This window comes from Rhinolophus hipposideros (assembly GCF_964194185.1).
Source record: "Rhinolophus hipposideros genome assembly, chromosome: 5".
In the NCBI taxonomy this organism is placed as follows: domain Eukaryota; kingdom Metazoa; phylum Chordata; class Mammalia; order Chiroptera; family Rhinolophidae; genus Rhinolophus; species Rhinolophus hipposideros.
The window spans coordinates 57884653-57906419 of NC_138051.1; the positions used below are offsets into that span (position 1 = coordinate 57884653).

The following is a 21767-nucleotide window of genomic DNA, read 5'->3' on the forward strand; positions in this document are numbered from 1 at the left end:
TTTCATTTCTAGAAAATCACAGAGAAAACGAGTCTGTAGTGACAGAAAGTATCAGTGGTTGCCTGAGGGCCTAGGGAGAGATTAACTTCACAGGAACATGAGGGGACTTTTTGGGGTGATGGAAATGTTATATCTTGATTGTGGTGATACATACATGGGTATATGCATTTATCAAAAGTCAAACTTTTCACTAAAGTAGCTGCATTTTATAATAAATTATATCTCAATAAAGTTTATTTTAAAAAAGATGAAGTCAGAGGAAAGAAAAACAGAAAGTGCTCTCGACCGTGTCACATCAGCTGCAGTGTGCTAACAGTGACAGGAGTAAAGAGGGAGGGTGGAGGAGGACTGGAGAGGTCTGGTGGAAGTGACTGGCCAGCTTACAAGCGTACGTTGGGTGGTACATTCTAAATTTTAGAAGATATTTTCTTCATTAAATTTGTTTTCTTAAATTGTGGTAAAATACACATAACATAAAATTTACCATTTTAACCAATTTTAAGTGTACAGTTCAGTGGTATTAAACACATTCAGATTGTTGTGCAACATTCACCACCATTAGTGTTGTTAAAGTGCCAGTTTTGCTTTTATTGATCTATAGATTCAAGGCCATCCCATTGAAAATCCCAGCATCCTTTTTTTATAGAATTGTCAAATTGTATCTAAAATTTATATGGAAATGCAAAAGACATAGAATAGCCAAAACAACTTTGAAAAAGTTGGACTTATACTACCTGATTTCAAAATTTGTTATAAAGATATAGTAATCAATACATTGTTGTATAGGTATAAAGCTAAACATAATAGATAAAATAGAATGAAGAATTCAGAAGTAGACACACACGTATATAGTCAGTTGAGTTTTAACAAAGATCACAATGTAGTTCAGTAAGGAAAGAATGATCTTTTCAGCCAATGATGCTGGAACAATTGGATGTCCTATGCACAAATGTAACCTCACACCATATACAAAAATTAACTCTCAGTAGATCATAAGCCTAACTGGAAAAGAGTTAAAACTATAAAACTAAAAGCAGCATAAGGAACTATCTTAGTGACCTGTGTTTTAACAAAGAGTTTTTAAATGGGACACAAAGGGCACAAACTATAAAAGAAAAATCAATAAATTCAACTTCATCTAAATTAAAAACATTTGCTTTTCAACAGACAGTGATTAAAAACAAAAAGGCCAGCCACAGACTAAGAAAATATTGGCAAAAGTGTATCTGTCAAATGACTTTATGTAGAATATATAAAGACTTCTTACAGCTTAATAAAAAGATAAACAACCCAATAAAAAAATGGGTAAAAGATTTGAACAGATACTAAAGAAAATACATGAATGGCAAATAAGCACACGAAAAGATATTCAACATCATTAGTTATTAGGGAAATCTCATTGTGGTTTTAATTATATTACAAAACACCCGGTGTCTAAAAAGACTGACCCTATGGTACTGAGTATGTGGAGCTACTGGAACTCTCACATACTGCTGGTGGGAATGTAAAATGGTACATTTTATTGGAATGGTACATCATGTTGGAAAACAGCTTATCTGTTTCATAAATGTTAAGCATGTATCTGCTGTACATTCAGGCATCTCACTCCCAGGATTTGTCTTGAAGAAATGAAAGCATGTGTCCAGTCAGGGACTTGTATGTGAATGTTCATAGTAGTTTTATTTGTGATAGCCAAAAACTAGAAACAATTCAGATGTCCATCAACAGTTGACTGGATAAACAAATTGTGGTATATCCATAAATAGGATACTGGTTAGCAATGGAAAGACCACCGATACATCGAACAATATGGGTGAATCCTCAAAGAATGATGCTCAGTGAAAGAGCCAGACAAAAAGCACATAATGTGATTCCATTTACATAATTCCAGAAATTACAAACTGTAGTGACAAAATGCAAATCAGTGGTTGCCTGGAGAATGAGGGAAGGGGAAGAAGAGAAGAAGTACAAAGGAGCTTGAGGAAACTTTTAGTGGTGATAGATAGGTTTCTAATCTTGATTGTGGTGGTGTCATATATATTCATCAAATGATATACTTTATATGGATTTATTTATTATATAAAAATTATATACCAACAAAGCTGTAAAAAAACAAAAAGTAAAAACATAGTCAAGTTGCTGAAAACCAGTGATAAAGAGAGATTCTTAAAAGTAACCAGGTAAAGGGATGACAACTTTGGAAAACAGTTTGGTAGTTTCTTTGAAAATTAAATCATCGACCCATGAAACCCACTTTTCCGTATTGACCTAAGAGAAATGAAAACATCTGCTCACACAAAGGCTTGTGCACAGATGTTGATAGCATCTTTATTCCTAATAGCCCTAAACTAGAAACACCCAAAATGTTTATCACCAGATGGGTGGGTAAACAAACTTTGATATATTCAAACAACAGAAAACTTTATGCTAAATGAAAGAGGCCTGACACAAAAGAGTACATATTATATGGTTCCATTTATATGAAATTCTAGGACAGAATTAATCCACAGTAATATAAAGTAAATCAATAATTGCCTGTGGGTCTGGGGGGTAGGAATGGTAGAGTGAGAATTAACTTCAAATGGGAATGAAGGAACTTTCTAGAGTAATCAAACTATTAAATCTTCATTTTGATGGTGCGTTCACAGATGTATACATTTTTTCAAAATACATCAATTAGGGGCGGCCGGGTGTCTCAGTTGGTTAGAGTGTGAGCCCTGGGCTACGGGCTTGCCGGTTCGATTCCCACATGGGCCAGTGGGCTGTGCCCTCCACAACCAGATTGAAAGACAACGACTGGGAGCTGATGGACCCTGGAGAAGCACACTGTTCCCCAAGATTCCCCAATAAAATGTATTGAAAAAAAACCCCCAAAACTCATCAATTATACACTTAAAAAGTAAAACTATAGAAAGCCTCTGCTTTCTTCCTGCAGCAAAACGGCTACCATTTTGTCCTCTTTTCACTGGCAGTTAAGAAAGTATCAGTAGTAAGTATGGTATGGCATGAGGGGACAGCAGTTTTCCAGTAGTTTTATGGCCCTTAATTTATGGTTTTTTAAGACCTCTGAGTTCCATGTTAGAATATTTAGTATATTTATTTCTGGGAAATAGGAGTAGCTGAAAGGAGAAGAAGGAACACTTCTTGAGCATGGGGCCGTGTGCTAGGGCTGCAGTTGACATATGGAATTGCACTGAGAGGTACCCATGAGCTCAGTGTCGTCAGAAGGCTTTGCTGGAGGAAAGCCATTATTACATCAGGCATAAAATGGGGTCCTCCTGCCTGCTCTAGGTTGCTGTGAGGATTTGTGATGTCACAAAAGGAAGCAACTGGCAAAGTGTTTTGCATATAGAAGAGCCTAACAGATGCTAATTGTCTTCCTTATTCCTTTAAGTAATTTGTGAAGAAATTGAGACTGAATGAGATTTAGTTCCTTTTATGCACTGTGGCTTTGTGTGCTCCTCCTCCTGCCTTTCCTGGGAATGCCTCCTTTCTGAGCCCCAGCCCTCCCCTTATACTCATCATACCTTTGCTCATCCTTTACGTACGACACTGTGGCTGGGGAACCGGCCAGTCGAAGTGCAAATCCTGACTTGCTTACATCAAAGGGTGTATAAACTCTGAATTGTTTATTCATTTGTAGTTGAGGACAAGTCATGCCAAATAACAATAACATACTTCATATAATTTTGAGAGTTAACATAGTCGTCCATATAAATCATTAATAAATATTAGCTAACAGTAATAATGTTACCAGTAGCTCAGCCATCTCTTCTTCCGAGAAGCTTTCCCATGAACCAGACCTTTAAGTGTGCTGCCTCTGTATTCCTTTGATACAGTGTCCATTTCTTTCTTGTTGTAATAAATAATGGTCTTTATTTATTGAGGACCTATTACATACCAAATACCATATTATGTGCTTTATGGTACTTATTTGTTGTTCAAACAACCTTGTGAAATAGGTATATTTTTTCTATTTTACACTTGTGGAAACCAAAGCTCACAGAGTTGATATATTTCTCTTGCTAGGCTTTGGGTTTCCTCTAATCAGGAACAATGTCTAATTCATCTTTGTTTTTCCAGTCCCTAACATAATTGCAGAAAATAGCTCCTCAATTTTTTATTTTATTTTATTTTTTTTAATTAAGTTTATTGGGGTGACAATTGTTAGTAAATTTACATAGATTTCAGGTGTACAATTCTGTATTACATCGTCTATAAATCCCATTGTGTGTTCACCACCCAGAGTCAGTTCTCCTTCCATCACCATATATTTGATAATAGCTCCTCAATTTAAAGAATTGTTAAAGGGGTAGGTGTGTGAATAACTTTTTGTTGGAACACACAGGAATCAGCAGTGAAAGTAGGCCAGGAACTCATGTCTCCTGTTCATAACACAGTCATTAATCTAGTCCTGTGTTTTTTTCCTACCATGTGCCTTCTCTGTGGTTTTGATGGAAAGCTCTAAGTTGATTTCCTTTTTTTTTTTTTTTAATTTTACTGGGGCAGGGGAACAGGACTTTATTGGGGAACAGTGTGTACTTCCAGGATTCTTTCCAAGTCAAGTTGTTGTCCTTTCAATGGTAGTTGTGAAGGGCGCAGCTCAGCTCCAGGTCCAGTTGCTGTTGCTAGTTGCAAGGGGCACAGTTTACCATCCCTTGCAGGAGTCAAACTGGCAACCTTGTGGTTGAGAGCCTGCCCTCCAACCAACTGAGCCATCCGGGAGCCCTGATTTCCATTTTCGAGAGGAAGGTCTCAGCTCATTCCTGGAATAACCAGCATGCTTTCCTTTTCAGCCTGGTGCTCCCCCACTTTCCCAGGAATTTCTTGTCTGGCTCCACCAGTTATTACTCTTTGGCATGAAGAGCTACTTTGTGAGCCAGACAGGTCTCTGGACAGATGTCTTTGGTGGAGAGTTCACTACTTACTCAGCCAAGAAGGGAGAAGTCACTAGAAGGACTTCTGCCCCAGTCAGCAGCATGTATGTAGGCCGACCTGGCCTGGCTGCTTATTAGCTCTTCAGACTCTTGCTGTTTGTGGGTGTTCTCCAGAAGTTCTGAAAGAATTGGCTGTGAGGCCTGGCCTGTGGAAGGGTACTCTTGCACTTGGTTTCTGAGCAAGAAGCACAATGAGTGGATGAGTTCTGGAAACCCGAGTTAGGGTGAGAAGGAGAGGGCGTCTCCCTGCTTCTGTCTTTAGGCCTCCTCGCTGCCAGTAAATTCTTCCTCTGCTCTAAATATATTCTTTCCTGATGAAATGTAAACGCTGTTCTTCTCATTCTGTCCTTGAGAAAAAATGAGGAAGTATAAAAAGGCTTTTTCTCTGCTCCAAATTTCTTATTCCTACTGTTGATACTGATTTGCTGGCTATAGCTTAGTCATTATTTCAATTAGCTTTTGCTGTGTAATAAACCACCTCAAAACTTAGTAGTTTAAAACAACAGTTTATTCCTTTCTACAATTCTGTGGGCTGGCAGGGCCGATCTCCCCGTTTTCTTACATCATCTGGGAGGCTAAAGCCCTGGCGTCTTCCTTCCCACAATGGTCTTAGGGTTTTAGTAGCAAGAGAGGGTAATCCCAGTTACTCCAGCACTGCATAAGGCTCTGCTTATGTCAGGTTTGTTACTGTCCTGTTGGTTAAAGCAAGTCACGTGGTCAAGCCAAGATTCAGAGTAGAGCAACCGTTTCTACCTCTTGTTGGGAGGAGCTACAAAATATTATGACAAGTTCTTTCATGCTGTCACAGTGATAAAAGTTTGAATCCTGACTGTTTACTTACTGTGTAGCCTTGAGTGAGTTATTTAACTTCTCCAAACCTCAGGAAAATGGAGAAAATAGAGCCTACCTAAAAGGTTGTGAGGATTAATTGAGATAATGCCTACAAAGCACCTAGAACAGTGCTCACATAATGGACACTTAATAAACATTAGCTGCTGCTTAGCAGATGACTTGGTATAGGCTTTTATGATTACCAGCAACAGAAACCAGCCTAATGTGGTTTAAGCTTCTCAAAACTTCCTCACTAGAAGGATCCTGGGAAAGCTCAGGGAATCCTTTGAAAAGGTGAACCCATAGACTTTGTGAGATAGGGACTAGGGCCGCTCTGGTTGGGAAGCTGGGTCACTCAAGCAGAAAAGCAGCTGTCCCAAGTTCACACCTACCACAGGGGACTGCTGCTGGGCCAATTGGCCCGCTTAGTGTCACTGGGGGGATGGCCTTCAGGCTCAGTCACCTCCCAGAGGGCTCAGGGGTCAGTGCCTCCGGAACATCTACTCCCACAACAACCATGCAGGTATCACGAGACACCAGCCCCTCCGACTGAGGCTTGGAGGCAGGTTGGCTCCCTGTTACCTGACTTAGCATGCAGAAGTGACACTTAGGATTTTAAATTAGGTGAAAGTGATTTCTAGGTGTGCCCACTCTAAGGAAAACTAGTGTACAAAAGTAATTTATAACACAAGCTGCTCTGGGAGCAATTCTTTGCTTTTTAAAAACACTATAACATGATTTTTCAAATACAAGTTCTCATAGAATCTTCATAAAGGCAAGCAAATCACATTAATTTGATTCAAACATTGCTTTTTAGGGATATATTGGTGAGGCAAAACTAGGCATTCCTGCACTTACAAATTACTTTTTAAATAAGAGGAAGTACAATAATGGTATTCGAGGGAAGACAAACTGTTTTCAGGTGCCATTTAGGTACAGCTTGGTAGAGGCCTCTTGAAAGTTGTTCAGTTATCTTTCTCTAACTGCGTGTGTGTCTTGTTTCTAGTGAGGTATACCGCCTTTGGTGTGCACATGCTAGCTTTCCTACATTTCCCTACACACTGGTTGGGAACTTAGAGATAAGTATGTTCTCACCCTCAATTCCTGCAGTGATTTGTCTGTCATTGTGGAGCAGGACTTCTTGGGCAGGACAAGCACAGCTGATATTCCCACTGTCGGAAGCTCTGGCCAGCTGGTCAGAATTTCATCCGTGGTAAACCGGTTCGCTCGGATCTGTCTTGGCGTTTTGCAGACATTGTGTTTTATTTGCGCTGCATGTTCGAAGGGTGAAGCAGTCAGTGCATCTCAGCCTGGTGTATGTGGTTTGTGGGCTGTTGATCAGGGGGTGGGCATTAGATCTGTGACATCTCTGGGAGTATAAGTTTTCTGTGAGATCTCTGGGTGACATTCTGCTGGATAGGAACATGCACATCTTTATTTGTCCTTCTTCTCACAGTTGCTTCCCCCATCCAATAAAAATAATTCGTATTTGTAAAATGTTCATAGAATATTTACCAAATTCATGGTATTGGATGAGTCACTGCACTATCTGGAGGGCATACAGATGGCTCAAATGAATTGTGTCCTCCCATTGCTTAGAGTCTTAACAGTGGAAAAGAAACGTATCTGTAAGTGACTCCTGGTAGAACACAGCCAGTGTCATTGTTTTATGCATGAGTCACTACCCTGCCAACTTTCAAATAGAATCTGACGTGATATAACTAGATAGGATTCTTTGGTTTTGTCTAAAACTCACTTCAAGGCTATTTAATCAAAAGAGGGAATGCCTGGGTTACCAGGAGGTCTGAAGGCAGGGATGAATATGGGGTCGAATGCCAATCTCAGGACTCTGTTTACCTCTCTGCTTTACTCTTCAGTTGTGTGAGATTCCTTTTAGTCTGACTGTCTTCAGTGGGGGGAGCATGGACCTCACTAACCCTCCCCCCTACCTTCCCACACACACATCTAGACTTGACTGTTCCCTGTCCCTGAGAAAGAGCTCCGCCCACTCTCCTCTGTATCCAGACCAGTGCTTGAACTACTGATTGGCTCTGCTTGGAGTGCCCACCCACTCCTGGACCAATCATTGTGTTCAGGGGACAAGAGTGGTCTGGTTGGCCATCCTGGGTGATAGGCCCACCTCAGTGGTGGGATAGATGAGGTGTCTTGGTTGACACCCTAGGAGAAACACTTGTTGGAGGAAGAGCATATCTTAGGTGAAAAAAAGGGGTTCTATTAAAGATGGGGAGGAGGAATGGATACTGAAAGCAAGCAAATTAGAAAAAAAAACAAAGTTTTTCCATTATAAATACTATCAAGCATAGGTCAAAAAACTGCTAACATAAACCAAAACAATAATTAAGCCCTCAAGGCAGGGGTGGGCAAACTGGCAGCCTGCAGGCCAAATCTGACCCACCCTGCCTGTTTTTGTATGGCCTGCAAGCTAAGAATCCTTTTTCAGAATTTTGTGACGTTATAATTCTGTGCAATTCACATTTTGGTGTCTGTAAATTAAGTTTCATTGGAACACAGGCATGCTTGTATAAGTGTTGTCTATAACTGCTTCTGTGCTATAATGACAGAGCTGTGAAAGAGACCGTATGGCCCTCCAAGCCTAAAATCTTTGCTCGCTGGGCCTTTATAGAAAAAGCTTCCCGACCACTGGGTTCAGGGGAAGAGGAATCCTCTGAGGAAACTTTAGAATTTAATCACAAAACTCAGCTTTAAGTTCATGATGAAAACGTGATTGATGGCATAGGTAGGAGAGGGTTTACTTTTCCCCCTGACCCTGGAACTCTGACAGGAATTAGCTACAAAGGTTTCTGTGTAATCTTTCCGTTTACTGTGGCAGGAGGTCATAGGTCCACTTCATGCAAGGCTGGCGCCCAGATGGTTAGGCTCCGAGTGAGACTGTGTGAGTGGGTGAGAAGGGACTAGAACATAGCTCTGATTCAGCCCACTTAAAGCAGTGATGTGCATTTCCAGTCCACCACTCTTCTTAACCCACTTCAATGACCAACGTCTTATTTTGGTGGAGACCCTGGAGAAGCAGTACAATACGGATCAATATGGAGTCCATACAATTTAGCTCATAAATTATTCCTGCCTTGGGGTTGCTGGCTGATGACCAGTGACTGGCTAAGGACACTGTTAAGTTATAGCTCAGCTTGTTTTGCTTTCCTTTCTATCAGGTGAAGCGGTGTGTCGCCTGCTAGATCTTTATGCCAACTATTGGTAGCCTGGGCCTGCAGGGTGCTGAGAAAGCCAGCCTGGGGTTTTGAGCCAGACGATAACTGGAGCAAGCTAGACGGCTCTCTTCAGAGCTGGAGTAGTTTGTACCTTGGGGCCTCCTGCTTGGAGTGCACTGCAAAAGTGTTCCTTAGTGCCCAGGATAAAGAGTTATAACAACAGGGAGCGGTCAAGTCAGAATGACATTGAAGCTTCCTTGGAGACTAGAAGAGCGTTTTTGGATCCTAGTCTGGGGACAGCCGGGCATCTCCAGAGCACCCCATGGGTATCCCAGCAGCGGTCTCCAGAGGAACTGGGTCCTCAGCCACAGTCAGGATTTCAACGTCTGAATCCTTCCTCTCTTCAGACTTCCTGTTGGCACAGAAAAGCAAGATCTGCAGTGGCCCACGTTTGTTTTTGTTTTGTTGTTGTTTTACGAGCTGTTGGTAGCAGACTCACATGTAATGAGTAGCTTCTGCAATCCTTGCAAAGCAGCAGGCCTTTTCTGGCATATTGCCAGGCCTCCCTGAGACAGAAAGGGTGGCCCCTGAGGCCGCACACAGGGTTCTGTCCTGAACGCAATCCCTGTGGGTGTATTAGAGGACGTTGTCTGTGCCTTGATCCATACGTTGCCATGGTGTCCAGGAGGCCACCCTGGCTGCACTTCTGCTTCTTTTGCTCACCAGTCTCCTCGCCCAGCCATGTGGTGACAGCCTCTAGGGGGTAGTGAATCTACAGGGAGGCTGATTCCTTTGAACTCTGTCTAGACTGCCCCACCTTACACATGGGGAGAACCAGAGGGTGGCTAGTAAGTAGCTGGAATCCAGTATGCTGGTCTCTTGGTTAGAAATGAGTGTCACGTTCTCTCTAGAAGTATGTCAGCTCCTAGATCTACAGCGATGGGTTATGGCTTCTAGATGAGTTTGTCTCCAGCTCCTCAAGCGAAGCAGATGGGAAGCTGGAGGAGGGAGAGGGCTTCCTCGGCTCCCTTTAGGGAAGCATCATGGCGGAGGTGGTCAGTCTCCATCTGAAGCAGCTGGAGGAAAGAGCACTTCTTCCAAATAAGTGTGTGTGGGGGGTGGGGGGGTGAGAGGGTTTTTCTTTGTGGACTACACAAGGAACATCGTTACTTTGCTTACATTTGCCCTTAAATTGTCAATCACACTCTTTTAGTGCTTCTTTCAGGGACTTGTCCCAAGCTAAGCTAGGAATGGCTGGGGAGCTGCCTTCCAGACTTCTCTGGTGAATCGTGCTGAGCTGTGACCCAGGCACAAATGGTAATGCCTTACTTTGGTGGAGCTTGGATCACCATAAACCCAGTGATGTTTCCTAGAAATTCTCTCCCACTCTTCATTTTAAAATGAACGGATCTCCAGCCTGGCTCTACCTTCTCTTTTCCATTGTCTTTCTTTTTTCCTTCTCCTGCTGAGCAAACTAAGTCTTCAATAGTCTTTTAGCTGATTTTCCTTTCTTGAGTAGCAGATGATGAATACTCAAGTTAGGCAGCATTGTTTCCCTGCCCACTGCTGGTTGACTGGCTTTGTGATCGACTGAGTATCTGCTTGTCTTCTGAAATAGCCTAGACAGTCTGGAGAGGGAGATACTCTATTTTAAGGCAGATATTTTAGTAGAAAGGTTATTTTATGACTTTTGGCAAGGGACTTCACTTGAGCCTTAATTTCTGTGTGTTAAATTGGGCTGCTCTGCCAAGTATGCATCATTAGAAATGAGAGATCAGGGCATCTAGGGGTCAGAAGCTTTTTCCTTTACTGCCCCTCTTTCCTTTGGTTCCCCTCTTCCTGTCTCTCTGTAGTGTAAGCCCTATAGTTTTCCTCTAGCTTTTGTTACATCCTGTTTTTAAAATTTAGACCATTTCTTGGACTGGCTTGTACTGATGAAAACCAAATACTGACTCTTGCAACATCACCTCATGTTTAATTGTCAGCATTTGTGTGCCTTTTGGGTTAGACGTGAGCGGTGAATTTGCAGAGGGGCGCACAGAGGTAGAGAATGAAAGCATTTCAAAATGAAAAATTTAAGCACAGTTGCTAGACTTGGTTGCAAAAATCTTGAAAGTGAAGAGAGATAAAAATAGCTGCTTGTTAGGACCTGGCACCTGCTCCTGCTCCTGGGAAGGTTCCCTGTTGAACTCAGTTGTTAGTCAGAAGTAAGTCAGAATAGCTGCTTGTTAGGACCTGGCACCTGCTCCTGCTCCTGGGAAGGCTCCCTGTTGAACTCAGTTGTTAGTCAGAAGGAGCTGGGAAACAACCTCTAGTTCCCGCTGCGTTCTGCAGTTAGACTTGTCAGGGAGGGTAACGAGCTGGAGCCCAGAAGCAAGCGCTCACTTACTAAACCAGAGCAGGGAGTTATTTTCTCTCACAAGCAGATTTCAAGGATTTTAACCAACCCCAAGTCACATCCTTCTCCCAGATTAAGCTTGTTCCATCTATATAACATGAGTGACCCCCATCCCCAACCACAACTTTTAAAAAATTGAGATATAATTGACAGATAACGTTGTATTACTTTTAGATGTATAACAATGAGTTGCTACATGTACATATTTTGTAATAAGCACCACAATAAGTTTAGTTAACATTCAACACACATAGTTACAATGTTTTTCTTGTGATAATAACTTTTAAGAGCTCTCTCAGCAAATTTTAAGTATACAATACAGTATTGTTAACTGTAGTCATCATGCTTGCTGCACGTGACATCTCCAGGACTTACTTACCTAATAACTGGAAGCGGTGTCTTTCGACCACCTTCACCTACTACAACTTAATAAATGGCTTTTCTGAAACTTTGGAGTACAACTCACTGTGGTTTGCCATTTGCTCTGGATAATCAATCAAGACTCTCTGAGTTCTTCTCTATCTTCTGCCATTAGTGTAATCTTAACCGATAACTCTGGGCCTCCGTGTTTTCTTATTTGCACACAAGGGTTTATAATGCTTGCTTCACACTATTTTTGTGAGGATTAAAGAAGACAATATATTTAAAAGGCCTGGCCTGGTAGGTGCTCAATGACCCATAGCTATTGTGGTGTCTTCCTAGGTTGGCTGGGTTCGCTGGACCCCATCCTCCCGCCCCAGTCTTTTAGCTGCATCCATTCCCCTTAGCTGGGAGAAGGCAGCCAGGGGAGGAAGCTGGGGCTTCTGTTTAATGCTCTTGGGGAAAATTGGGTGGGAAAAAGAGGTTACAGGTCATGCTAATTGAAGGGTTTGGGATTTTTCTCTGAATTTTAATTATCTTTGCTACTTAATTAGCTCTGAGGCCATGGATGACTGGAAGTGGCTCTGAGACTGTTCTTTGACTTTTCGAGGTCAGCTACCTTTCCCTTCTGTTTCTTCATCTTTAGAGAAGGGTTATTAAGGCTCTACCAGGGATGCTAAGAAGAGGTCATTTGAAGTCTAGAGTCACCATTTAAAAATCTTTTTTTTTCTTTAACCTTTAACTCTCACTTATTCAAGATCATCTTACTTTTGGATTCAGCCTTTGTCACAGATGAGCCAGTCTGGTATCCAGGTGTTGCTCAGCTTGCTTCTCTGGGGCCCTCATTTCTTCCCTCCATCTCTCCTTTTCTGTTTCTCTTATGCTCCCCATTGCCTCCCCTGCTCCTCTGCCCTTCCATTCCTCCATGCCCCGCCTCTTCCATCTTGCCTTCCTCCCACCGCCACCAACGGAATGCGCTCTTACACTGTTAGCCTAAACCAAAGCCAGTGAGGTTCCTTGAGCATAGTACCGTGTGGGGGCTGGTGCTCCCCTTGCTTCATCTGCCTGACGGGCCCTGGCTAGCTCGTCAGGTTGGCATCGATCCTGGCTGCCTGGAAGAACTTAGACCGAGTCCACAATGCCCTGCCTCTGTCTCTCTTTGCCTTTACTGTCACACACGTGCACACGTGCTTGTTTTTTGTTGCATTCTGTCTCCCTTGGTGGCAATAGCCTTGAGGACAGCAACTGTGTCCTTTCTACTCATCTCAGTGCAGCCACTGTATAGTGTTTATAGAATAAATAGATGATCCGCTGAATTATTTAAGCCAAACCCCTTGTTGTCAAGAGATATAAATTAAGTAAAAATAGTGTGCTCTTGGGGGAAATCAGCGGGCTTTGAACAATGGTTATTTCTGAGAAAGAAAATATCAGAGAAGAACATATTTTCTTCCACTTCGTTTTTCATAAAACCTCCTCGTCCATTTTTGGAGAAGGGGTTACCTGTCCTCATGTTGCAGAGGCTGGGCCGGACGGGCGTATGAAACCAGAGTGTCAGCGGTTTCCTTGGGAAGCGAGTCCGCCTGGGCACTTAGTCAGTGGCGGATGCTTCCGCAGTGTGGCCTGGCCCACCAGGTGCGGGGCTTCTCCCAGCCTCACCCTGTTGATACTGAAGGATCAGAAAGAGAACCCAAGGCCTGAGAAGGCTTCAGGAAGTAGGGAGGCCCTGGGCCTGTTATTTGAACAAGTTTTAAGGTCGCTGCTACTGTGTTTCCCCGAAAGTAAGACCGGGTCTTATATTAATTTTTGCTCCAAAAGACTCATTAGAGCTTATGGGGATGTCATCCTGAAAAATCATGCTGGGGCTTATTTCCCGGTTAGGTCTTATTTTGGGAGAAACCCAGAAAGAACTGGGAGGAGGAAGCCAGTTAAGACCCTGGACTTCAGGAGCCGAGCAGTATTCCAAGTTGGGAAGGGAACTCAGAAGAACTAGGCACCTAGAAATAGAGGTGAGAGGGTGGGTGGTAAAGGAGGGTGTTTTAGATGCAGGGACCAGCGCAAGACCAGCATAGTTAGGTGGGTGAGCAGGAGCCTGAGGGGGTGGACGTAGAGACACGTTGGAGAGCAGGAGGGACAGTGGAGGGCTTGGAAAGGCAGGCCGAGGGGCTTGGGCGCTGCTGTAGGTAGGTGGGAGCTACTGCGGGCTCTGGGCAGGGCTGTCCCACTGCAGGAGGGAGATACTAGGGCAGGGACAGAGGAAGGAGGGGTCATGATGATAGAAAGCAGATGGGGATGCTGACAGTTGTAGGGGACAGTCTCTCTCTGGCCTCGTCTGATGTGTACCCCTTTCTGCCCCCAGAGGAGAGCCTGACTTGGCTGGAGCTGCCAGGGAGGAGCTTGTCTCGGCCTGGGTGCTCCAGCTACGTGCTCTGGAGTTGAGGGATTTAGTATGTATGCCCTGGTCTCCAAGCAACTTCTTGTCAGGCTTCCTGGGTCATCAAGAGTGGCCACGTGCAGTGCATCTGGCTCCCAGGATGGATTTGGTCCAAGCAAAGCAACGCCCCTCAGGGTTTCCGTCTGCTCCTCTCAGCCCATTCCCCATCATGGATCTTTGCAGCCTCCCAGGCGGTGCTGTTTCCTGGGTCAGGTGGGGGAAGCCGGAGCTGACGGCCAGGGATGGAGGAAAGTGTGTTATGTAAGTTTGAAAAAAAGGAGGCTTGCTTGCCATGTGAACGGAACTCAGATACAAGGACAGCTGCAGAGGTAGTGCAGCCACTCCTGAGCAGCAGCTGCAGCCTGGAGAGAAGTGTCTGAGCCGCAGAGGAAGGAGTTCCAGGCCTGGGGGAGGCGCTGGTGCTGCCTTCTCTTAGTGCACAGCCTATGAAAGAATCATTCTTTCTGCTCCTGTCACATGGTGTGCTATTTAAATGCCCACACTGCATTAGATTGATCCTGGTCTCCATCTGGCGAGCCTGCGAGAGCTGCGATTTTCTGAGAGGCAAACCACAGACTAGAGAAGTGAAGTGGCTTGCCAAAGGCCACATGTAGAACAGGTGGCAGGGCCAGGATTTGAATACAGATCTCTGTCCCTTCAGCTACCTCTGCTCTTTCGCTTTAAAACAAGGCCTAACAAGTCCTTTCCAAACACAGACCGTGGGAGGCTTCGGAAGGTGAGGGAGCTAAGGGCTCCATGTTGGTGGTGCCGGCCCAGGGATGAATGAAAGGCTGTGACATGTGGTGAGATTGGAAGAGGGGCTCATGGTGGCGCCTCCCCCCACAAGCGCTGTCACACACCTAGCTCTTGCAGTGCTGTGCTGTTCCTCAGCAGCACTTTCCAGACACTGAGCACCAATTTCCAGGGTGCAGACCTCTGTCCTCTTCTTGACAAGGGCCAAGCACTGTGGAGAGGAGGGCCCCTTGGTTAAAGCGTTTGTCTGGGCCTGTCCTGATTGCAGGCGTTCCCTGAGCTCCTGAAGCTTGTGATCTCCCCGTGTGCTTGCAGTAATTCTCCAGGAGGCCCCACAGCTCCCTCCCTCACTTCCTTCAGGTGGTTTGTTACTGGGTCCTCTCCGCACAGGCCTTCCCTCATTGCCGTGTCACAGCTGCACCCACCACGGTCTGTGTTCTTGCGTGGTTTTGTTCTTTTCTTGTCAGTCTGTTTCTGTGTGTCTCCTCACACTAAAATGTAAGCTTCATTTTTCACTGGAACTTGATCGCTTTACTCGCTGTCGTCTCCCTGGGGCGTGATGCCTGATGCCTGGCTCATAGTAGGTGCCCAGTGAACAGTAGGTGAAAGAGTGAAACTGTTGAGTAATGTGGCGGCAAGAGCAGGGCGCGTGGGAACAGGGCCGATTTAGGTGTCAGAAGTTGTGAGTTCTGGTTCCACTTTACCCCGTTTTTGCTGTCTGACCTCGGACAAGTCCTGGACTCCTTTGGGCCTTAGACATTTTGTCTCCACCATGAAGGGAGGAACCGGATGCCCCATAAGGCCACTCTTGATGCCTACATTCTGAAAGTCTATGTGTAGGAGACACAGGGTTGCTGAGGGGTGTGGAAAGTTCTTGTATCCTGTGTTCTCATGTCCTGTGACATTATGAGGGCTGGGTCTTAGAAAGACCCCCCAGATGGCTTGAAGTGTGCGCATTGGTTTATGGTGGCTTTAGGTCAGTCATTCACCATGTTGGGGAGCACCTGCCGCTTGCCAGGTCTTGTCCTGGCTCTGGGGTTACATTTCGAGGCCGACAGCCAACTGTTCCCTCCTGTGTGGAGCTGGTGGCAGGTGGAGAGGGGCTAGAGCTGGCTCGGGGTTGTGGTTATGACCCCCCTGGGCTGGAGATGGCGGGGTTAGGGGGGCTGGGCCAGGGGAAGGACAGTGCTATAGGACGGTGATTCTGTTTTTCAATTTGCTTCTGTAAAAACACTTCAATACCCCTGTTAGACGCCATTTAAGAATGAATAGATGCATTCGCATGAGAGTATTGAAGGGAAAACTAAAATGTTAGTAGTGGTTCTGGTAGGTTGGACTTATGGGGATTTGGGTTTTTTTCCTGATTCTCCAGATGTTCTATATAGTGTCTATGTTACTTCTGTCGAAGGTTCCCTGTCATAGTTTATGATTTTTGCCTCTAGGTGTGGCCTGCTTTTTAGTGTGTCTCATGTTTGCTGATGTCTGACCACAAAACCCTGTCCTGGGGACTTTTTTGAAGTCCCAGCCTCAGTTTTCCCAACTGTAAATGAGAATTCTTGGCTCTGGTCTGCTCACTGTACAGGCAGCTGTTTGAATCAGAGGAAATGGTGGAAGAAGAACACTTGAAAGTTTACCCCTCTCTGCAAAGGGAAAGGTGGTGGTGATGGCAGCCAAGGCGGAAAGTGGGAAGGTCCACGTGCAGGGAAGGGGGACAGGACTGGTATTGGGGGCATTTCCTTGAGCACCGCGAGGAGCAGTTTTTCAGGCCCCCCAGTCTCTGATAGAGAGGGGTTCTCCTTGACTAACAGGTAGATGCAGCTGTGTCGGCTGTTACAGAAACAAATGACTTCAGGGAAAGAGAATGTCAGCCCACCCTAACACCTGCCAGTAAATATTCATAAAACCCACATGGTCTGTGCTTAGAACTGAGGTCAAGAAGAGAAAGTCGCACCCCTTCCCATCGCCCTTTAGTCTTTGGTCTGTAGCGTCAGCGAGCATACAGGTCTTATTATTTGTGTTTTCCTTCCTGCCTTGTGATCCAGGCACAGATACTGTGTCTTGCCGGTCGGGGTGGTTGAAGCAATAGACTTTGAAATCTTGATCATGCATGGTAACTGACTCCTTCCTGCAGGTCATCTGGCCAAGTGTGGATTCTCAGAGTGGAAATCCTCTGGCTTTCTGTCCTGCTTCTCCAGCAGCTTGTCATGTCCTTTCCTGGCAGTCCTTCCTCGAACCCTGAGCAAGGGGGAATAAAGGGCCTCGGTGTCCAGTGTTTGCAAGCTGAGGGCTGGCTCTGTGGTGGGGCGGGGTATGTCCTGGCACTCCTGATCAAGGCTGATCTGTGGAGTGCCGACCTTGTCCCTCCCAGACGGCCTGTATCATTGTCCTAGTTTTCTGTTTTGTTCTCCCTGCAGATGTGAAGCCTTCCAACATCTTAGTGAACTCCCGTGGGGAGATCAACCTCTGTGACTTCGGGGTCAGCGGGCAGCTCATCGACTCCATGGCCAACTCCTTCGTGGGCACAAGGTCCTACATGTCGGTATGACAGCGAGTTCCTTTTCTTGAGCTTCTCGTCTGGTCAGGGATAGGAGCCACGTAGGTGCCTTTCCCTGTGAAGGGAGATGGGAGGGGGTGAAGTATTGTGTCTCCTCCTTGAGGAGATTGCAGTCTAATGGGGTCTTAGCCTTTCATAGGCGTTGGAGCATAATTGGGGTACTGGGCCTCTTATTGGAAGAGATTGTAGATCACAGCTTCCACTGTCGCCAGCACTCGGATGTTTTCCAGAGCTTAGCTTTCATTTTGAAGAGATTGTGAGCTCCATCTACCCTCTGGACACCTCTGCCTGATTGTCTCCTGAACTTCAAACCCAACGTGCCAAGAAATGGCCCCACCCAATACTGCCCCACCTTTTCTCTTCCATTACCAATAAACGGCATCACTGTTTCCTTGGTTTCCCAAGGTAGAGACCTGAGAGTATCAGCCGCCCTTTCTAGTTCCCCGTCCTTTCAGCATCCAGTGGCCCCTGACTCGTTATGAGTCTATTCAGAATGGTTTTCCCAGTTTAGCCTCTTCTCCTTCCTCACCGCATGTCTCCCGGTTAACTGCCTCTGCTTCTCACCACAGCATAGCTCCCTGGTCCTTTGGCTGGCGTCTCTGCTCTATTTCAGCTGATGCCCCGTCATGGAGGTCTTCCCTCCTGCTTCTAATTTCAGTGGTTCCCACTATCACCAGAGCTCTGTGCGTGGCTGTGCCCATGCCATGGCAGTGCCAGCTTGTTCTCTTCCGTCTTCCATACAGAGCTCCTTGGGGGCAGGGTTAGGGCCTAGGGTCTGGTTTGGGGCCTGGCACACAGTGGGTGGTCAGGGAATGTTTGGTTGACTGAATGGGTGGGTTAATGGCTAGCGCACTGCTGAGGACAACACAGGAAGGGAGAAGTGTGACTGGTAAGAGCTGAGGGGGCAGAGCAGGGGAGCAGTAGAGTGAGTGGAGGGCGCTATGGAGGTGGCTGTGAGTGCATGCGAGGATTGGGGGGCAGCCACAGGGGCTCAGGGCGTCTTAGCGCAGGGAACGTTTTAGGTGTTCTGTTTTAAGCACTTGAGTGATGTCCTTCGATCAATGAGGTTGTCCCAGGAAGTAAAGATTATTCCCATTTTAGAGATGAGGGACTCTAAATTGAGGAAGGTTAAGTGACCTGTTCACTTACCTTTCAGAGCTAGGATTGAAAGCGAGGTCCCTTTTTTGTCAATAAGTCTCCCTTTGCAAGCACGCCCACACATGCCTCTCAGGTGGGGTTTGTCAGCTGCTCCTGCCTCCTACGGGAAGTTCATGTCCCCATGTTCATTCCTTCTCGCCTGCCCTGTCCCACCGCCACTCCACTGCCTGTGAGCATCACTCAGCTGGTGCTGACCCACATCTCCACCCTCCTCCAGTAACCCAGTCTTACGACACATGAAAGCCACGGGCCCTTTAGAGAGTTCTTCCATTTTGCTCCCTGCCATCCCTTCATTGCTTCTTCCACACGTGTCTAAAAACCGAGCAGCTAGCACCCTTGACCACTCCACTGCCAACGTGCACATTCAAAATCAGTTAACAGGCCCTGACTTACTGATCGGGTTTAATGGTTTGGGCTTTTGTGGTTATGTGGTCAGTTCCACAATAGTTCAGCATTGGAGTTAGAGAAAAATCCTATGGGAGAAGTTAATTTGTTGTCCAAGTAAATATATGATGGTCAGAATAAAGATTTTTTTTTTGTAGAGTTCTTGAAATATATGTGCTATTTCGAATAATGCTCAATAAAAATGACGCTTTTATATAGCACTATATACTTTTTTCTTTGACTTTTCCCACCAATAACAACTCGTATTTGTACAGCATTTTACAAGATCCCACATCCGTTTTCATTTACTTTGACCTTCTCAGTAACCCTAGTGAGGAGAGCAGGTATTTTTTTATGTTCCTGTTCCCATTATCATGAGCCCCATTTCATAGATGAGGAAACAGAGGCTCAGGGTCACGTAGCTTAGAGGCCTAGAGTTAGGACTTGAACCCAGGTCTCCTAAGCCCAGATTCTTTGCCTTTTCTACCATTCCATGTTGTCCAAGAACACTGAGTAGATGGCAGTGCTGTACTTAGAACTCAGCTTTCCTGACTCGTCAGGCCAGTGTTCTTTCTACCTAGCATACCACCTCATTCATGACCCATGTTCCAGAAGCTTCATGTTTCAGACTCAGGTAACACAGTGAGCCTCTCCTGCTGGGCTCTGGACAGGCTGCCCCACTCACGCAAGACAGTGGTCGGGATGGGTGAAGCTGGACCCACAGCTGAAGCAGCAGCCAGAGATCACCCAGGTTGGATACTGTTTAGGGCAGGTTATAGGGGAGACAGGTTATAGGAGAGCCATGGCAGCTGGCTAGGATTTGGGAAGCACAGTATTTGGGGGCAGGTGAGAGGCTGAATTTAAAAGGTTATTGAAATGGGATATGAGCTCTGGAAAGGAAGGGGCAGACAAGATACACTGTATCAGGAGACCCAGGGCTGGGACACACCGTGCAGGCAGGTCTCAGGCAGGACGTCCTGAGGCTACCTCGAGCATCCATGAGACTCCCCCATCCCTCTTCTGTGTGGGCTAAGTTAGCTCACAGGTGACCCTAACTGTGTCTGTCTCTCCTGCAGCCGGAAAGACTCCAGGGGACTCACTACTCGGTGCAGTCGGACATCTGGAGCATGGGGCTCTCTCTGGTTGAGATGGCGATCGGGAGGTACCCCATCCCCCCTCCTGATGCCAAGGAGCTGGAGCTGCTGTTCGGGTGCCAGGTGGAGGGAGATGCGGCTGAGACACCGCCTAGGCCACGGACCCCTGGGAGGCCCCTCAGCTGTGAGTGTCCCCAGCTTGAACTGGGAGTGTCCCTTACTGTTGGGCATTTCTGGAGGGCTGATTATCTGTACATTCTCCCAAGACCGATTCCTTGTCCCTGGACGCCAGGCTGGGGTCAGGGAGAACAGCAGGAGTCTCCAGGTGGGCGTAGGAAATTACTGTTATTACCAACAACGTCCTACCACTTGTTCAGTGCTGCTATGTTCCCAGCACGGCACTGAGCACTTACATGCATTGTCTGATTTTTAAAAAGACATTTTCTTTTTTTATAGGTAGGTGGTTTTTTTTTTTTTATTGAGGTAAAATACACATAACATAAAATGCACATTTTAAAGTGTTCAATTCAGTGGTTTTCAGTATACTCCTCCATTACCACTATGTCCCCCCAGAACATTTCCATCACCCCGAAAAGAAACCCCACCTCCATTAGCATTCGTTCCCAACTCCTCTTACCCCACCCCCTGGCCACCACTAATCTGCTTTCTATCTTCATGGATTCGCCTAGCATTCTTTAATGAGACTAACAATTGTGTGTGAGCACTGTTATCCCATTTAGATATGAGGAAACTGAGGCATAGAATGCTTACACTAGTAAGTGGCCGGGTCTGGCTACTCTGCCTGCCTCTGTGAATGTGAATACTGTGAAGTAAAGCTGGTACTTGGCAGGTTCTGGCCCAGCCATCTTCTTCTAAAATAGCTCCTGCCAGGACGTTCCTGTCTGACCAGGGAGACCTGGTCTTTACCCTCATGAGGCCCACATGGGAGATGGCGTGTATGAGAGAGTCTTTGGGGCTGGAGGTAACTCATGGCGGGTCCTTGGAAGGGCTGGTGGCTGTGGCCCCTCAGGCTGCCCGTGACTCTGGGGTATAAAAGGAAGAAACCCGAGTTCAGGGAAAATTAAAACTAAGTTCTTTAGTTACTCAGTACTATCTCATTTGCTCTTTTCAATATAAGGAAGGGAGGAAGGGCAGGCGTTAATTATCATCTGTCTCTACTTTATAAACCTCAAACCTAGGCTTAGTGGTCAGTTGATTTGCCCAAGGTCACAAACCTTGGATGTGGCAGAGCCCAGTCTCATACTCTGGCCGCTGACTGTGGCCTTTGCTGGGCCTCTGTGGGGTCAGGCCTGACCTACGGCTGTTTGTCTGTGCCAGTCCTTGGATTCCATGACCAACTCCTAACCTGTTATTGGCAAATAACCTCCTGTCTGTTTCTGAGAAGGGTTTTCTCCTTTCTTTTTATTGAAATCTGTAGCTTATGGAATGGATAGCCGACCTCCCATGGCAATTTTTGAGTTGTTGGATTACATTGTCAATGAGGTAAGTACTGCATGGCTTCTTTGACCTTGGAATGTATTTGCTCCTCTTAAGAGAAAACTCAGTTGATTGAACTGGGAAACCCACGAGTCTTGCCCACAGTATGGGTTGCTTGCGCCCCAGGATCCACGGGTTCTGCTTTGTGCATCATGCTCTTGTAATTTAGTGGCTGGTTTAGA

At 45.7% G+C, this 21767-nt stretch overlaps 1 protein-coding gene across 1 annotated transcript in view; it reads left to right on the forward strand.

Moving 5' to 3' along the window:
- The window catches only part of MAP2K1 (mitogen-activated protein kinase kinase 1), a 71817-nt gene that overhangs the window by 44946 nt on the left and 5104 nt on the right, over positions 1-21767 (forward strand). The window contains exons 6-8 of the mRNA XM_081049336.1: positions 17313-17437; positions 20071-20272; positions 21527-21591. Coding sequence (XP_080905462.1) covers positions 17313-17437; positions 20071-20272; positions 21527-21591 — 392 coding nt within the window. The remainder of the gene's footprint in view (positions 1-17312; positions 17438-20070; positions 20273-21526; positions 21592-21767) is intronic.